This window comes from Laetiporus sulphureus, assembly GCF_001632365.1.
Source record: "Laetiporus sulphureus 93-53 unplaced genomic scaffold LAESUscaffold_28, whole genome shotgun sequence".
Taxonomy (NCBI): domain Eukaryota; kingdom Fungi; phylum Basidiomycota; class Agaricomycetes; order Polyporales; family Laetiporaceae; genus Laetiporus; species Laetiporus sulphureus.
In genome coordinates, this window is record NW_024468537.1 from 58,697 (window position 1) to 76,931 (window position 18,235).

Consider the following 18,235-nt stretch of genomic DNA (forward strand, 5'->3'; position numbering starts at 1 on the left):
TTCCCGAGGATTGATTGTCTGACGCCCAGGCTTCTGTCTGGTCCAAACACAAGTTCCAGAGACGCCTATCATCCGATAAAAGAGAGAAGCTATCGATACATGTTGGTGCAAAGCAATGCGAAGCGGAAGGAGTCGGGCTCAAGGGTGGTGGTTATAGAGACAACCAGCGGCGGTACAAATTCTCGGCGAGGGGCGTTGCGCCTGTCGTCACGTAAATAAGAGATAGGTTATATGCTGCTTCACGGGCCAATCCGTAGTCCTACATGGATCTGTCAGTTAATAGAGATGAAGCCCAGATTGGAACAGAAATCACCTCGTCATTGACGCCTGTTCGGTTCTCGGCCAACTCAAGGACTCGCTCATAGTGGCGGACAGCAAGTGAATGCAGGCCTTCGTTGGAATCAGCCATCAACCCGGGTGTTATCAAACGCAGGTACGCACCGAGCTGTTGAAACACACGTCCAAAGTTGTACTCGACTTCATCCATGCCATCGGAATCAACTCCACGGATCGCTCGGTAACGAGATAGGAAGGCCATTCCCTGTTTGTGATATCAGCAGGCATGAGGACGAGAAAGTGGGAATTGGCTGTACTTGTGTGATAAGGTGATTCCTATTATCCGCCTGACGTTGCATTGCTCGACCGAACGACGCGATCGCAGTGCACAGGCAAATCATTGGGTCGTCTGGACAGTAGTCATATGCATGCAAGAGGTAGACTGGGTGTAGGTCGGCTTGAGTGAATATCAAAATGCACAGTGAGATGGTAGCACGCACATAAGGCACTTTGATAGCTTCTGGCTGCGAGGCAGATCTGTCCATACACAGCAATACTTACCGGATTGCCTTTCGTGGGCAGCCCTGACTTATCCACAGCAGTAGGGGCACCTTCTCCGGCCACTTCGTCGATATCATCTTCGTCAACGTCCTCAGCATCGCCAGCCTTTTGGCCTCCCGTTTGGCCGTATCGACGAAGAATATGGTTCCAGCGCAGGGCGTCCTTATTCTTCAAAGCCATGTCACCGAGCTTCAGCTCCCGTAGGAGATGCTTAGTCAATGTCGACACTAGAAATGCATCGGTGGGACGGAGGCCGCTTCCGAGAGAGGCAACTAAAACACGGAGAGGCTCGTTGTTGAATTGGTAGGCATTTATGAGCTTGCGGGATTGCTCCACTGCTATTTGGTAGTTGCCTGCATGTACAGAGCAAGCTAGCAGAGGGCAAGCATTCCAGCTTCAGCAACGACTTTGAACATTGGCTTAAGGGATGTGACAGCTTACTTATCAAAGCCAGCCTAATGGCATCTTGAGCAACGCGACTTTGGTATGCATTAGAATATGTGATGTGCCGAAGAATCTCTTGGGCTTCCTCATATCGGCCTTGTTTAGTCAATTGGAACGTATACTTGTAAAGAGTCAGCCCAGCGGAGGACAATGAGCAATATAGCTTACATGCAAGAATAGTCTCAGCCATTCCTCGAAGGACACTGTGCGGAACGTCTCCACGCCGCCTGGATTTATTCCTTCGCTCTTAACCTTGTGCGCCATCATCCCGCGTCCTAATGGCGGAGGTAAAACGATCAATCTCGACATCTGATAGTCGTTGACTACAACGCACCAAGCTCCAGTTGTAGACGAGACGCCATGCTCTCCTCACTTGCTTCTGCTGTCTGCTTCCTTGATGACCGAGGAAACATTCCGCGGAAGCCTTGATGCTATGGCCAGGTATCAGCTTAGCATGCATAGACTCTGACAAAAGCTTACTCGACTGGTCAAGAAAAGAGGCCTCGTCTCCCTGAATGACTCGACAAGCTTCTCTGCCTCAACGAGCCATTCCCTTTCTGCTTCCTCTTCACCTCCTACCATCACACGTGGCCACAATTCCTTAATCCGATGGAACCCTTGCACCACCTCCCGTTCTTTCTCGGCTTCCAGCTCTCGGAGCTGTGTAAATGTGACTTTGCTGGCTGCCTTGGCTGCCTTCCCTTTAGGCTTGCTCTTCTCATCAAATAGAGAGGTCGTTGGGAGAGTTTCTCCAGCGCCTTCCGCGGCCCCCTGACGCTGGCGTCTCTTGCGAGAGTCAATGACTAACGCGCACAGTCAGCGGTGAAGAAATCCCTAAACAAATCGCGATTGACCTTGCATGACCAGATCGAAAGCCTTGCGAGTCTCGCCAGTAATCTCATAGATTTCAGCGAGTTTCATTTTGGCCTCGTTGTTGGTTGGATCAGCACTTATCACTTCAGTCGTTTTAGTCGTTTTAATCAGGTGCCATGTCATCGGTATAAAGAATGCACACGTACCGTGTTCATAGACCTCGGCTGCCTCTTTGATGTCACCCACCATCCGTCGACAAACGGCAGCTTGCATAAGAACGTATAGGCTGCTAGTCTGCACGACAAAGAAATTTAGGCCTACAGAAAAATTCATATGAGTAGCCGCTTACCCCAGCATCTCCACCGAGAATCTCATATATGCGTCCTGCCTCCGCATACAATTCCCGCTCGAAATATGCGTCTGCTATCTCTCCAAAGAGCGGCGCATATTCGGTGACGTCTTGTGAAAGTACAATATTAGCATGGATCTGCCAAACGCAAACTAAGTATGATGCTGGAGGAGCCCCACAAGAGTATGACACACCTTTCCTTCCTCAATATCGCCCATTTTGATCCTGGACACCGCCAGTCGGTGTCTTGCATTCACATCGAGCGGATACATGCCGGGCTGCAGAGCGCCTTCGGTGCCTCTCAGGCCTTCAATAACATCGTACTCCCGATCATCCTCACAGACATCCCAAAACCGCTGCTGCGAGCGTCCCTGAAGCCATCTACACCCGTTTCTAATCGTCTCGATGGCCTTCTCGTACTGGCCAAGTGTGTTATAGAGGTCGGCGAGGACCAGCAGCTGCATAAGTCCGAATCCGCCTCCAGGCACTTCTTTCTCCGCCCTGTGGTCGTACCCAAGGCCGGTCGGGAACGCAGACTGATAGTGCGCAAAGCAGGCTTCGAAGAGCGATGCACATCGTTCGAGGTCGGACAGTTCGATCAGGATCGGTCGGATCTCGTCAAGGACTGTGAGATCGTGAGGATACCGCTTCAGTATCATCAAAAAGGTATCGCGGGCCTATCTCATAATATGAGTGACTAAGACGGGGGATATAATAGCTTTTGCTCACAATTTTCAGTTCCCCGACTTCCTTGGCAAGCATTGCGCGGTCCCACAGCACATCGACCGCCGTGGCATCAAGACGATACGCCTTACCGTAGCAATACAGTGCCTGCTGGTTGAGCCCCAGTTCCCTGCGTCGATGTCAGGTCTATGTTCCTCATGATAAGGTGAACGACATACAAGGATCGCTTGGCGAGCTGCCTCCATACTTCCTCATCGTGATCCAAATGCGCAGCCATGATACGCAATTGCAGTTCTTTCTGCGGCTCGTTCATGTCGGCATAACACTGAGCGAGCACAGACCATGCGGATACGGCGTGGGGCTCGATGCGGATGACTTCCTGCATGATGCGGATCGTCTCCGGGATGTCGTTATCGACGTACGCTTGGTTGCCCTCGCCGATCAGTATCCGGACTTGCGGCGAGAGTACCGGACCTGAGCGGCGCGCGCGCTGCAGGCTCAGTTCATATGAGAATTAAGGCTATCAAGAGGCCATAAACTGACCTTTTTAACCTTCCTTCGACCGACTCCTGACGCTTCGCGCAGGTCATCCCGAAACTCGGCCTCTTTCTCTTCGAGATTGACGTTCCACATTCTTGAGAGAATACCGGTACTCGAGCCTCCATCTGCCCCGCGTATGCTCTGAACAAGCCGACTTCGAGGAATATTGACTTAGCTGTCATCGCCGGAACAAACAATAAACCGGGTACGTACTCGAAGTCTCCTTCAATCTCCACTTCCGCATTGAGGCCTCCATTATCAGCAACCGCTCCTTCCGCTTCCGCGTCTTCTTCTTCTTCTTCCTCCTCCTCCTCTTCTGATTGTTGAGACTCAGACTGTTCCGATGCCGTAACCTTGGAATCGTCGCTCTCCCATTCGAGATCCGAGCTTTTGGACTCCTCGCTCACGTCGTCCTCTGCCTCAATCGGCGACAAGGGCCAGTGCGTAAGGGCATCCGACATGTTTCAAGCTCAAGTTCACTGCAGCCAGTAAAATAGTGGAGGGACAGCGGAGCGTGGAATGTCCAGCAGCGTGTTGCTGCGCTGCAACTGGAGAAAGCGAAAGACCAGGAGGGAGGCCATCGCGATCACGTGAAATGATTTACACGCTCGAGCGCCCAAGGGAGGACGCGTTGAGTATGCGCGCGATCAAACACCAAACACTCTCTTTTTTTTGTAACATCTTTCAACAAATCAGCGAGCTCAAGTCGCATCTCCAGCTCTTCATCTATCACTTTTGAAAGGAATGCTCTAGGACCTGCATGTTCCAGCATCTATAAGCAGAACATGGACCCAGTCGACGATCGACGATATCGACCGCGTTGCTCTTTCAATCGATTGTGTGGGCAATTCGCTTCGCGGGTTGAGTAAATTCTAGGTTTCGTATCGATTTATATTCAGCACATCAATATGCTTACGCTATGCTGCCGCGAGTATGCCTAGCTTCTGCAGAGTTTGTCGGCTGCTTCTAGTTTTCTCCTCCATCCAAGAACCGCTTCCCGCGTAGCAGCTTCCTCGTGCGTTGCACTAATACCTTGACCCTTACTGTCTATTCATGGATTGAGGCGAAACTCACTAAAATTTGCCACCTTTGTGGTGCCTGACGGTATGTTTGTTTCATTGCGATCTGCATAATCCTCTTCCGGTTACAGCGAAGAACTAAAATATAGTCAGGGGCCTATTACGAGCTAAGGGATTTGCTACAGTACGTTTCCGAATAGCGAGCTGCACGCCAGCGTTTAGACGGCTCATTATTGCATTGTTATGATACCGGGTTCCAATCCCGACTGAACGGATTTGTCCCTAAGAGCATGTGGCATATGGTACCGGCGGCATCGTAAAAATGGACCGAGCGTACGGGAAGGCGGATAATTACCACAATTACAGCGCGGCGACCTGTGTCAAATGGAACGTTGACCCTTACCGGCACCTCGCGGATTTACTTCTGGTCCAGTCAGGAATGAAACTTGAAACTGGTTGTACCGTAGACCAGCCATTTCTACCGCAGTGACTCAGACAATTATCGAGACATCCAGCGGTATGTGGGTTAGCTGCTGATGTTATTGGTATGATATGCACTGAACAGTGCTAGTGAGGTACCTAGAACCAGGGAACCCCGCAATATCCATCTCGTCGCAGCCTCGTACCGGGGGCAGGGTGACTGAACTAGGAGTTTCCGGGCGAGCGGCGCAACCTGTACGTCCGGCGATCAAGCCTCCTGCATTCTCGATCAAGCCATCGAGGCCGTTTGGAGCCCCGCGTTCGGGGTATCAAATTCCGGCTGCGTGGCCGGCGGAATCAAATGCTTTCGGTGCTTCCGGGCATCTCCGTACTCAGCCAGAACATTGAATATTGAAGGCTGATGGTGGTCGATTGATGAGACCGTGAGTAAGTACTTCGTCGAGCAGAATATACAACTTGATAGATCAATATGGACAGCAAGGCTGCCCACCGAGTAGCGGGGCTTGGAGGATAGGGAATGACTCCGACTTTTCAATAATGGTCCACATAGCGTGGCATTGGCGAGCAGCGATGACCACTGTTGCTAGCATATCTAGAAATATTACCACATAAGCACTGCACTGCTCGTTAATTAACGCTGAGAGGAGAACTCCCCTAATTTCCAAGAACGCAAAGTTGAGAGCGAGATCTATCACACACTGCACATGATCATCTAAGATTTAGATCTCCAGACTGCGGCCAGCAGATCTCAAGATCTTGCAACAAGGTCACAAAATAATTGATGGCAAGCCAGTCACAGCATTACCTGCATTAACGGAGATAATGAAACATTACAATACCCACGACTTAGCAAAGGCAGGTACAGTATGCTTACCAAGGTCTGTATCAATATTGTGTATTACAAGCAGTGCTTTCATTCGCGTTAACCGGGCAATGCCCTCTTCGAAGTGGCACTATAGTCTCTGTGGTCAAAAACGCCAGATTCTAATAAATCCCGGGCACTGTGCCAAAGCGTTCCAGCTTAGCATGCATCACATCTACGCAGCGAATTGTGGACAACATGAAGTTGGACGCACTGCAGCGGCACACTAAAAGGTCATGTGATCGAGAGTATATGAGCTTCGCCGTTGCCCCGCATTCACACACCTGAGCTCTCCTCGTCGCACATCTCAACTTTACCGTCGACACCGCCGACACCGCCGTAACCAACGTGGTGGACGCCGGGGCACTTTGTGCGCTGCCCCCGGTCGGACACTTCCGATCAGCTTCCGCACGGCATTGTCACGGCACGTATGCCAATGTTGTGTTTCTATCCGCACCGCCCACCTCCAATAAATACTTGGAATTTCGCATCCTCCGTGTTCTTCGCACTTTCTGGATCGTCCAATCTTGCAGAGTCGCGGCCCATCGACACGTCTGCAACCTGTTCCAATGAACACTAACGCAAAGTCTGCTGCCGCGACGGAGTCTCCTCTATCCCCGACAAAGTCTTCTGAGCTGACCCACGCGCTTATCTCTCCTCTCACACCAGAGGTGACTCCAACACCAGCGACCGCTCCTCTCCCTTCCGTCGACATCTTCGAATCCGATCTGCCACCGCAGTCTGTGTGGGCTCGACGCATCGCGTACAATCGGTCTCGTGGGCTCTCTGTTTCCACGATACGCGCTACTCCCGATGGGAGTCAACCCGTGAACCGTATAACATCAAACCCTCTCCCTCAGAAAGCGTTTCCTTCGTTCTCTTCCTTGACCCTTGTGGATAGCTATGACCAGCCACCGCAATCACGCGGCGTTTCATCGAAGGGGCGTTCTGACAGTCCTCGACGCGGCGATTGGGGCCTCACATGGAGGATTACTCAAGGAAGATCCCAAACACCTCCTCATGAGCCCCCAACATCGTGGTGGAACGCTCGCGAGCCTATCTCACGCCCTTGGGAAGACAAGCGGCACAAGTCAGTACCATCTGAACAGACTGAGGGATGGCTGCGGACGCGTCAGGTGTATATCACTCTCTCTTGTATATTCTACTCAGTTAATCTCCATTTATTTGAACAGCGCGTCGCAGCAGCGGCTGTGAACGTTCTGGGCACTGCGGGGGAAGCGACCCATGAAGTACTAGTTGTTAGCGTAGAATTGTTGGAATTCGCTCCTCTTCCTGGTCTCCAGGCTGCTGCACGATCCCTACTCGAAATTTGGGATGCATTGCAAATGGTCGAGGTAAGTCATTCCAGATTAGGTATGGCGGAACGCTGATGCGGTATAGATCAACCGCTCAGCGTGCCTGCGTCTGACTGAGCGATGCGCAACAATCCTCTTCTCTGTGCGAGAAGATATCGCTGAGGCTGGGGATCAAGTGGGTCAGGAGTTACTGCATCCCATAGAGCGCTTGGTCGAGTACGTTCCCGCCTTTCATTTCTTAACGCAGACCAGCTAACTGCGCCGAAGTGCCTTCTCGGAGGTTCATCGGCTGTTACAGAAGCAGAACCACAGACCGTTTATCAAGCGCTATCTAAACCGCGAGAAGATTCAGAGGCACATCGAGCGTTGTGACCGAGAACTTAACGATGCGCTCAGGATGTTCAATGTATGCACTTGTCCATTAAGAGATATTCCGACACCATCTAATCTTGTGGAACTAGCTCTCAATTCAGGTTCGCATCCTGAAACAGGTCTTGAAGGTTGAGGAACAGCAGCGCACAGACCACATGGCCCTCCTCGAGAGACTTGCAGCTGGCCAGCTATCCCCGCAGCCGATCACTCTTTCAGCATCTCCGGCCAACGCGCTCGAGCTCTCCGGCGCAGGCGAAGCCCCAATCAAGTCCATCGATCAACTTCTGCTTGCTACCCCCGAGCAGATCCGTGCTACGTTGCAGCAGGTCATGGCGCAGCAGAACGAGCAGGATCTCGCGAGCGACATCGCCGATATGCGGCAGCTCATGCGAAGCGCGTTGCAGGAGAACAACGACGTCGAGATGATCAGGGTGCTCCAAGTCGGACGTGACGAGATGCCAGAGGCGATCAAGGCTCTGCAGAGAGCACTAGAGGCCGAGACGAACCGCGAGATGATAGCGTCCGAGCTCGAGGATACGGTGATGGTCGCGTCCATCAGTTCTGCTGCGGCAGGCGTCGGCGCGAACCTCACGCGGTCAATGACGGTCGCGAGCGTAGAGAGTAAGCGGACTGCCAGCGATCGCAGCAATGGCTCGTACAGGATGCCGCGTGATACTCTTGACAGGGAATTCATGGAGAGCGGGATCGATGCACTCAGGCGCATCAGCATGGCGGACACTTCGTTGCCGAGCTGGGTCATCACGCTCTATGAGGTCGACAGGGACGAGAAGATTGGGATCGGGTTTTTCTCTGATGTCTACAAGGGCACTTGGAAGGAGCACACTGTAGCCATCAAAGTGCTCGCTGAAACTACCCCTCGCAAGCTGTTCATCCAGGAGGTATGCTCATCCCCTCCTGTTCCTCATCCGAACACATTCTGATGTGATTATCTCTAAGGTCAACATCTGGAAGCAGCTTAAACACCCACATGTTTTAGAGCTTCTCGGAGCATCGTCGACGACCGCCGATCCTCCATGGTTCTTCGTCAGCCCCTACATGAAGAACGGAAGTCTGGTGTCCTACCTCAAGGGATTGCCGAGTCTGGATGCTGTGGACGTTCTCAAGATGACACAGGAGATTGCAAAGGGCATGAGCTACCTGCATGGACAGGGCGTCTTGCATGGTGATCTGAAGGTACATATCTAATTATCCATCGATGCTACAATGCTAATGTACTGCAGGGATCGAACGTCCTTGTGAATGATCGTGGCCACTGCGTTATCACCGACTTCGGTCAAAGTGAGATCAAATCCGAGGTTTATCGGATTAGTGGGACGGCTCCTCCTCGTACGAACGTTTTATCTCTCGGAGCGCTCCGGTGACTGAACCTTTCTGGCAGATGGTACTCTTCGCTGGCAGGCGCCCGAGCTAATGGCTGGTCAGGGTCTGTTGACCCAACAGATTGACGTGTATGCCTTTGGCATGTGCTGCATCGAGATCCTCACGAAAGGTGGACTGCCATGGCCACTGGCCGATGACGAGGCTGTTCGTCACTTTGTACTCAGTAAGCTCATCTCTTCATCACCATTCGCTTCTACTAACGGACTACGTGGACTAGGGGAGAACAAGAGGCCCGAGACCCCCGCGCTCCAGCGAGCATGGCTCCCGTTCCTCGTCGAAATCGTCCACAGTGCTTGGCATTGGGATCCGCAGCAACGGCCTTCATTCACAAAGATCGTCCGCGACATTCAAAAGTTGCGCGAGCGGTATTCTCCCGATATCAAGAGCTCTCCTTCTCCTCACTATTTGCCAATGTTGCTGTCTGAAGAGCAGGAAAGAAAGTCGCCGGACATGCGCCCGGTACCGCTTCCTCCGCTGCCTCGTAAGTCATATTGCCGCCTTGCAGAGCTGGTGACTGATCGCGCTTTCGTACCAGCGGATACTACTGCCACTTTCATCGAGGAGAACTCGTTTTCTCCCGATGCGTCTTTCCACACTCCCAATAACTCTTCATTTCATGTCATGGATTCTCCACCTCGTGCCTTTGATTTTCCATCTGATGGTCTCGATTTCAATGAGCGGGACTGCGAAACGCGATATGATGACTTGCCTTCGCCGCCAATCCTTACTCGCTCATCGTCTATCAGCAGTCCTGACTCTCGCTCAGAGTTTGGGGTTATGCTGGATCCTCCTGGATACTTGTCTCCACCGCCAATCGACGAGACGCTAGCGGAAATCGTCAATGAGAGGCGATACAGAATGCTGTTGCAGCATGAGTATCATCCATCCCGTGAGTATCCTGATATACGTTGTCATTCGATGTCTGACAGTTTCGCCAGTTACGCTACCCTTGTGGACCCCGATTCACGTTCCGTTGGGTGCGGTGGGATACCTATCGAGACCCTCGGGTACATTCATTCCGCTATTCGATGCTTTCAAGCCACTGGAGTCATCGGACACTGCTACCGGCGCCATGGCGTCACTTCAGGGTTATGGAAACATCCCGATGGGTTCTTCTCGGAACGACAAGCGTGGCGTCGCTCGACGTGGGATGGACATGCTGCATGCGTGGCTGGCAGCGAAGAGTGGCTCGTCATCAGCCATTGCCCGTCAATATTCGACGCCGTTGCGAGCGGGTCATAAGACTGCCCATCTATTCACGGAGGCCACGGTGTATAATTACATGAAAGACCTTGTGGCGGCGAAGAGGTGGTTCAAGGCGAACATCGATTGCATTCTAAAGCTCTACGGTCCCGAGCACCATCTGTCGCGGGAAGATGTGATTTTGGGTATGCAGTTACCTTTCTTCGACCTTGTATATCGCTGATGCATACTCGATACAGTGATCGGCACGCTCGATGCACAAGATTATGGCCTGTTCGTCAGCCACAGCCACCCAGATGGGCAACTGCACTTCAATGTATATTCTTCGCCCAAAGTTGGCCAAACCTGGGGCCACTTCTCCACGACGACCGACCCGTCGTCATCGCTGGCCGCAGGGCCTGTGTATGCGGATGAGCCTCTGGAGAGCGAACGCAGCGCCAAGAAGGTCTCGTCGGTCGGACATGGTGGTCCTTGGGACACTGTATTGCTGGCGAGGTTGCGGTTCAAGACCGATAGCGCAGAGCCGACGTCGCAGTGACCGCACAGCTATTTGTTTCTGTTTTTACCCTTCACTCCATCGGATATCATACCCACCGCCCTGCGTAGAACATTCCCTGTCGTTGCTGGGCAACATTCTCACGCATACCTACATGTCACATTAAATACCATTGCGCTCTGCATTCGGCTACACCTAACTTATGCAATAGCTATGGACGAACGGAATGTGGAACACTTCTTCGCTTGTAGCAGTAGAATTTATCAATACCAATACATCAATGTAGTTGTGTGTAGGAAATTCTGGCGGACAAGAAATGTACATGAGGCAAAGACAGCTCGATGCACCTGAGCGGAATAAGCCCTGGCAAAAGGTATGGCTCCGGCCCATCTGCCAGTCCTTGAAGCTTGAAGTAGTGCGCCATCGTCTAACCCAGGTGCGTCACGGCTGCCTCGCTAAGCCCATACAAGAAGCTGAACAAATTCGAACTCTTCCGCAGCGGCGATGCAAGGCTCGAGATCGTGACGACCTGACTTTGTGATGCCCGGCGTTATGATACGCTCGTTGCCTTGCGCAGGAGCTCGAGGAACGCCTCGGCACAGAACTGCACGCCGGCGACATTCATCTTGAACGTTTTTGCGAACGTCTCATCCATCTTGTAGTCCAATAGGAGCTTTCGATACTCTGTGATGCTCGCCTTGCCGAGCTTCGGGAGCTTTGTCTATTTGGCTTATCATCACGCCTGCGGTGTTCATGAGTAGCTTAATGTAGCCGTGACGGCATCTGCGATGGCACGCAGAGAGTCGCGGTCTGTGGCATTCCCCTGGATTGGGATCGTGTTTCGACGGTGTTCCGTGAATGAGTGATCGAGTGTTGTGCAATTTGGTGATGCGCGACTCATGTTTCGAGGAATAGCCTCAACCTGTTGAAACGCTAAACCTGTTGAAACGTACGGGTAACGGAACGACCACAGGCTTCGGAGGACTCGTTCGGAAAGGATAAGTGATCGATCGAGATAAATAAGAACAGATAGATGGGACAAAATCGGGTTACATTATCACCTGGGAGAAACCTTGCACGTCGCAAAGTATACTACGGTACAGTGGAACACCCCATACACATTGCCTGATTCCTGGGTGCTTTCACAAGTATAGGGTAATGTACTAGTACTGCGCCAAAGTCCAAATGCAGAATGATTGATTTCTGTATTTTGAGATGTCTTCGATGTTCGAAATGCGGTGGGACACGAAGGCATCCCCGGGAGATGCTTGTGGATGTTTGTTATAGGCACATGACAGGGATCACACATACTCCCACAAGCGCTCCGTAGCCCCTAACGTATTCATGGCGCCACCGCTTGACTTGGCCAAGTTTTTCATATGACTCGCTGAGGTGGATACCGAGAATCGAGGCAAACAGGCGATGGCCACTGAAATGACATCGCTGATGGCAGGCCCTCCTCCAGTCAGGTGAGGTCTACGAATTTTAGCACTCACGCTAACCGGCCACGGGCCACCATTCCTCCATACCAACGTGTCGGACTACTTCTGATCTCTTCGTTACAGGTACTTGATATCGTGCATGCATTGTGACAGAGCTTATCAACGATACCCAACGCGGAAGCATTCTGGCCGGTCTGTCGGCGCCCTGCAATTGAGAATTGAGCGTAAATTTCGAAGACGTCGGGCGTCTGTTGACGCCACTGACCCTATGCCAGCGCCACCAAGGGTATATATCGGTATGAAGGGGCCCGTCCCTCCGCATCTTCTGCGGGTATGGCGCTTCCAATGCTCTATCTGAATTTGCTGTTCGCCGGAGCGCTCTTCCTTGCATATTGGTCCCTCTCTCGGAGAAAGGGGTCACGGCTACCGCCAGGGCCGAGGGGTGTTCCACTGTTGGGAAATGTGCTACAGCTTCCTCCCGACGATCAGCACAAGACGTTCGCAAAGTGGAGGACTCACTATGGTGCGCGCCTGCAAACTCGTTGTGCATTCGCGAAGACTTCCAACTCTGGTTGCAGGAGACAATATTTTCATTCGGTTCTTCGGCAAGCCTGCGCTCGTCTTGAACTCGCTCGAGGGAGCAAATGAGTTGATGGAAAAAAGGGGCGCGAAATATTCTAACCGGCCACGTTTCGTGTTCCTGCAAGAATTGTGAGTACATCTGAAGAGTATAAGCCCAAGCCTTTTCTGAGACGTCCCTGTTGAAATTAGAGTCGGAGCGGATCCTGTCTTGCCTTTGCTTCCATATAATGAGCAATGGCGCCGCCACCGGAAGTGGTTCCAATGGGTGCTGCAAGACAAGGACATGCTGCAAAGTTACCGACCGATACAGATGAGGGAAGCGCATCGGCTCCTGGAACAACTCATCAAACGACCCGATGACTTCGTAATGCATCTCAAGAGGTACGTTATGGCTGAACCCGCCGTCGCACGATCGTCCGTGAGATCAGATGTGCTCCGATAGATTCGTCGGCGCATTGTCCATGGAGATTTCTTATGGACATACCGCACGGTCATTGCAAGATGATGAATTCATCGAGCTTGCCGACCGCGCTGTGACCGACGCTGTTGACGGAGGTGGTCCGGCTGCGACGCTGGTGGACTTCTTCCCTTTCTGTGAGCACACCGTATCGTTTGAAGATCGACATTCAGGGGGCGACTCACTTCGTCCCACCGACGATACTGTTATTACAGTGCGGCGGGTTCCCATATTCAGGAACAAGGCCCTTCAGATGAGAAGACTGATGAGAGACACAATCGAGATTCCATATAACGCAGTGAAGGAAGAGCTGGTGAGAGCATTCACAGGAGACGATAAGCAGTCCTGACGGAGACTGCACAGGCCCAAGGAACTGCGAAACAGTGCTTTGCAACGGCTCTCTTGGAAGAGGAGTCAAATGGAAAGACTCTGACAGCAGAGGATGAGTACAATATCATGGGTGCTGCAGGAGCATTTTATATAGGTACCCGTGGCACTCACTTGATGGTGCTCTATATCCGGATTGACCGACATTGTCACAGCTGCGGCGGGCACGGTGCGATTTAAGTGGGAGGCGGTTCTCACCAGATCTGACCAGATCACAGACTGGAACGGTGCTCACGACATTTGTTCTCGCCATGGTACTCCACCCAGAGGTTCGCAGGAAGGCACAGGCCGAGATCGACCGAGTCATTGGCGCCACACGATTACCAGAGCTCGAGGATAGAAAGTCGCTGCCATACGTCGAATGCGTGCTAAGCGAAGTGTATCGGTGCGTTCCTCGCCTAAGGGTAATAGATATGTTGACGATCTCTTTTCTATGGATTAGCTGGAATCCTCCCGCCCCGCTCGGTATGTTCTTCCATATGGTCTTCGATCCCGAACAAATCTCATACCTTGCGACAAGGGTTGCCACATGAGCTTACTGAAGATGATGAATATCAGGGCTACAGCATTTCTGCAGGAACGATGATAATCCCGAACATCTGGTCCGTATCCACGGTCGCATACCAGCGTGTACGCGTATTTGACGTTTGCAGGTGCATGACACGAGATGAAAGTGTGTATCCGGATCCAGAAGCATTCCGCCCAGAACGCTTTGAGAAGATGGATGCCAGCGAGTACGATTCCCGAGATCCTCGCAGGATAGTGTTTGGATTCGGTCGTCGGTAAGTTCTGGGATCCATTCAGCTGTAGGAGGACAACTGAGATAGCCTCGTGCTAGGTTGTGTCCGGCGCGTCAGTTCGCCGATTCCAATGTGTGGCTAGCGATCGCAAGCATGCTGGCGGCTTTTGATTTCGACAGGGCCCACGATGCGAATGGATGGGAGATTACTCCCCAAGCTTCGTTTGCTTCTGGGGGAATCAGGTACGCTCTGCGAGTTATTCGGAATAGGGCATCACAGGTGACCGTAGCGAAGTTATCCGAAGCCGTTCCGTTGTGAGATCCAACCGCGATCGCAGAAGGTGGTGAACCTCGTTGCGCAAATGAACGTCGGCGGCATGGACCTATAGTACATCCCTGCCTGCCTTCTAATATAGTCGAATGTATGCTGTACGCTAAACGTTCTCGATGACATGACACTGTTGGACTCAAAGTTATACTATCAACGACTCTGCTGCGCACCTATTCGGTTTCTTGCGTCTTGCCCATGTTAAATCTCGCATATAATCATGTAGGGCTTCTCTCTCCCTGCCATTCTGTATCGCATGTTCGGGATAAATTGGACTGCAGCCTGACGGCCCAAGAGTTTTGACTTTCATTCTCAATTGCAACCAAGTGAGCCGGGAATCGGATACTTCGTCCCCTCTCGCTGGCCTGTTGACACCAAAAAAAAACCTGAATGAAGATACAAAGACACGGAATTCCATTTCAGCACCGGCATGTACAACAATAAAACACAGAGCGACGAGCGACCACTAACCAAGAGGTTGATCATCGAACATTATCGTTCTTGGAACCAGCCGAGCGGGGATTCCTCGAATTTGCTATCCGAAGAACCTTCGTTCCTCCCAGAACTTTGCCGCATAAGGACTCGCACCGAAGGACATGAATCACGATCGATCGATGCCTTTCCTTCTTTTCTACATTTGTTGAGGTAGATCAGTGCAGCCATTCATGAATCTGGAGGAATTCAACGTAGCAAATTTCGATGAAGTTTGGGAAGAGATGAAACTGGTCTGCTGTCACTCGAACTAAGCAGCTGGCGACCCACCTCATATAATATAAGAACGAAACCTCTAATTTGCGCACGCAATATCCCTGACATTCGGTCAATTCGGCGCCGATTTCGGCCCTCCTCGTAAGGCTGTTGACTGAAGCAAGCAAGTGACCTTGGCGACAAACAAAGTGTGGATTAAATACTGGGGGGCTGGCCACTCACAGGAAAAACACGTGCCATCCGCCGACTGGAACCCCAATGCATTTGGCATGCTCGCCCGCCACAGACTCCACGCGATTGTCTCCTGCCATAGCCTCGCATTGTGCACGTCGCGGACCGGATTCAACTGTTCTGTTGAAAACGCGTAGAATAAGGGTGGAATCCTGCAGAATTGTCACACTGCTTTGGTGCGTTCGTCCGAGCTCCTGGAATCAGTCAAGATTCACTTACAACTGTACTGTCTCCAGTTCATATATCGAAGTCTAGCTTGACGCGTCGAACATGGAACTCGCCCCTTACATCCGTAGCCTCTCCGACACCATCTTCACTTCCCGGGTAACTGCCATCGGTGTCCGCTTGCTCAAGTATGTGCTTGTGGCCATCATACTCGCCAATGCTCGGTCATGGCCTTTCATGTGGCACAGTGAGTGTGGGTTCTATCGTAAGTGAACGGTCGATGCACTGAACACCGTCTCGACAGTCCGAGTATTCCATCCTGTCACTATGATCCGGCTACGCTTCCAGCTGCTCAGGCTAAGCCTGATCTTCAAGCCACGCAAAGTTAGACAAGAAATCAAAGCCAATTGGTTGCATGACTTGTCGCCTGTGGGCAAGCACCCGCTGGAGCTCACGGATTCGTATAAGACCTGGGCCAGTAAGTCCGACGCTCCGGGTTCTGGGTTTCGCCTGCTAATGAGCGACCGATCACTCGTCATCGTTTCACAGGTCTCGACGATTGCGATTTCAACTTGCATTTGAGCAACTCTTGCTACGCCAAGGTATGCTCGCCACAATGAAAGCCAAAGACGGTGGGACACAGCCGAATCGCTGATCTCGCACTGGTAGATCATGGATGCCGCGCGTTTCCAAGCCGCCCTGAAATGTTTCCCGACTTTCTTCCGCGCTGGTGGTTGGATGGCTCTAGCTGGTAAGCATCGCCTTTCACTACCCTACCAATACACGAGCACTGATGTGTACACTGGAGGAACCCACTACAACTTCCTTCGCGAAATCCCGATGCTCTCTCCGTACGAGGTGCGCGTGACCATGGGAGCTTGGGACCAGAAATGGGTGAGCGTTCTTCATTCGCGCTGTCCGTTCTTCCAGCACTGACGTCTCTCCTCAAGGTGTACATCATCGTACGATACGTCTCGCACCCCAAGAAGAAGGCCAAGACTGCCGCCTCCAAGGGCGAGGCTGAGCAATCCAAAGCCACGCCTTCCCCACCCTCCACCGACACCAAGTCCCTGCCAACTCCCCCAGAGAACAACATCCTCGCAGGCTTCGCTCCCTACCCGATCCTGCACACGCCCTCCGTCCCGGAAGCCTCAGACTCGCGCGCCACCACCGAAGCCGCGCCCACGCCCGCGAACCCCGTGGGCGTCCCCACAAAGGAAGACGGCTCGCAGGGACAGGCGGACGCGCTCTCCGCCGCGCTCAAGAAACAGATGCAGCACCACACCGAGCCGGACGGCGCGACGCTGCACTGCATCGCCGTGTCCACCTTGTGCTTCAAGATCGGGCGGATCACCGTCCCGCCCGCGCTCGCGCTCGCGAGCGAGGGATTCTGCTCGCCCGACCTCGAGGGCGAGCCGAAGACGTACTCGCTGGAGAGCCCGCCGCCGTTTTGGAAGCATGTGGAGGAGCTGCGCGGGCCTGGGCTGAGTTTGGGGAGGTTGCGCAGGTTTTTGACGGGTGGGTGGCGGGAGGTGCCCGAGGGCGAGCGGTGGTGGGAGGAGGCGTTGAAGGGAGAGGTGGAGCGCAGGCGGGTGGCGGCGTTGGAGGTTCTTGGGAGCTTGAGGACTGCGATGGATGGCGCTCAGAAGCTTTGAGCGATGTGTTTAGATGGTGGGGCTGGTGAGGTGTTTAGAAACGTTGATAGTAGAGTGTGTGGGAAGTCATAGATTAATGTATTCCCTATGTATTCGAAGGCGCCGGCTGTTAGACGACTAATAAGTAACAGGTGTTCAGACTACTCTTGACCCGGTGCGCATGGCTCGCAATTGATCTCCGCATACAGCAGGTGCTGTGTTCAAGCTTCGCTGTCTTTAGATCCAGGAACGGAGGCGAACAGTACTAAATCAGCAGAGAGGCCACAGTTTCGTTGCATGACCCCGACCAGAAACAAACGCATTCCGTATCAAACACCTTCGAATGCACTCTAGCAAATACAGTGCGGCGGCTACAATAAGAATAAAGACACGAATAAGCAGAAGTTTCTGGAAAGGCTGCTAAGCCAAAACCTGTCCGACTTTAATCACCGACTTTAATCACCAGTTGATTCTTGCTCCTTAGCTCGGCAGGGAAGTAGGCCTTGGCTCCTTCAACACCTTACATGCGCATACACGCGTGGGGTACGTTCTTCCTGCGGATCTGACACACAAAGTCTCGCTTGCGATTGTACACCATCAAGTCGCCGTTTTGCATATTGTCCGGGATAATCACGGTGAAGCCCAACGAGTATGGCACCTGGAGCTGAACAGATGACCATCACCTTCGACTCGTCTGCATTCAAGCGGGGCACAATTGGGCTGTGTGGGTGGTTCTTTGGCATTGGGCCAATCTTGACTCACAAAGCATGGAGAGTAGGATGTAC

The 18,235-nt window shown here is 52.5% G+C and overlaps 5 protein-coding genes across 5 annotated transcripts; 3 read left to right on the forward strand and 2 right to left on the reverse strand.

Moving 5' to 3' along the window:
• Nucleotides 1–151: 151 nt before the first annotated feature.
• On the reverse strand, nt 152–4,128 carry LAESUDRAFT_656714 (TPR-like protein; the record flags this gene model as incomplete). The annotated part of the gene is made up of 17 exons (XM_040904635.1): nt 152–259; nt 314–390; nt 442–541; nt 594–718; nt 777–1,208; nt 1,279–1,402; nt 1,450–1,556; nt 1,616–1,712; nt 1,762–2,084; nt 2,136–2,237; nt 2,301–2,388; nt 2,444–2,581; nt 2,638–3,120; nt 3,173–3,296; nt 3,346–3,617; nt 3,671–3,821; nt 3,881–4,128. 17 exons carry the CDS (start codon nt 4,126–4,128, stop codon nt 152–154), a joined length of 3,099 nt encoding a protein of 1,032 aa, XP_040762786.1.
• A 2,146-nt stretch (nt 4,129–6,274) lies between these two features.
• Nucleotides 6,275–11,115, forward strand: LAESUDRAFT_750759 (uncharacterized protein). The gene is made up of 12 exons (XM_040911620.1): nt 6,275–7,125; nt 7,183–7,344; nt 7,391–7,521; nt 7,573–7,711; nt 7,767–8,576; nt 8,635–8,871; nt 8,919–9,024; nt 9,077–9,241; nt 9,296–9,559; nt 9,614–9,967; nt 10,017–10,466; nt 10,521–11,115. Exons 1-12 carry the CDS (start codon nt 6,559–6,561, stop codon nt 10,817–10,819), a joined length of 3,684 nt encoding a protein of 1,227 aa, XP_040762787.1. The 5' UTR covers nt 6,275–6,558; the 3' UTR covers nt 10,820–11,115.
• Nucleotides 11,116–11,327: 212 nt separating this feature from the next.
• Nucleotides 11,328–11,678, reverse strand: LAESUDRAFT_760511 (uncharacterized protein; the record flags this gene model as incomplete). Its single annotated transcript, XM_040912755.1, has 2 exons — nt 11,328–11,498; nt 11,556–11,678. The coding sequence occupies 2 exons, from the start codon at nt 11,676–11,678 to the stop codon at nt 11,328–11,330; spliced, it is 294 nt and encodes a 97-aa protein (XP_040762788.1).
• A 689-nt stretch (nt 11,679–12,367) lies between these two features.
• On the forward strand, nt 12,368–14,815 carry LAESUDRAFT_240397 (cytochrome P450). Its single transcript, XM_040901695.1, has 12 exons — nt 12,368–12,742; nt 12,798–12,930; nt 12,991–13,182; nt 13,244–13,395; nt 13,474–13,571; nt 13,622–13,742; nt 13,801–13,814; nt 13,864–14,030; nt 14,088–14,110; nt 14,166–14,427; nt 14,484–14,627; nt 14,680–14,815. Exons 1-12 carry the CDS (start codon nt 12,553–12,555, stop codon nt 14,771–14,773), a joined length of 1,590 nt encoding a protein of 529 aa, XP_040762789.1. The 5' UTR covers nt 12,368–12,552; the 3' UTR covers nt 14,774–14,815.
• An 812-nt stretch (nt 14,816–15,627) lies between these two features.
• On the forward strand, nt 15,628–17,501 carry LAESUDRAFT_727305 (uncharacterized protein). The gene is made up of 7 exons (XM_040909197.1): nt 15,628–15,827; nt 15,888–16,063; nt 16,121–16,294; nt 16,366–16,418; nt 16,486–16,567; nt 16,625–16,710; nt 16,767–17,501. The coding sequence occupies exons 2-7, from the start codon at nt 15,922–15,924 to the stop codon at nt 17,469–17,471; spliced, it is 1,242 nt and encodes a 413-aa protein (XP_040762790.1). The 5' UTR covers nt 15,628–15,827; nt 15,888–15,921; the 3' UTR covers nt 17,472–17,501.
• Nucleotides 17,502–18,235: the final 734 nt, after the last annotated feature.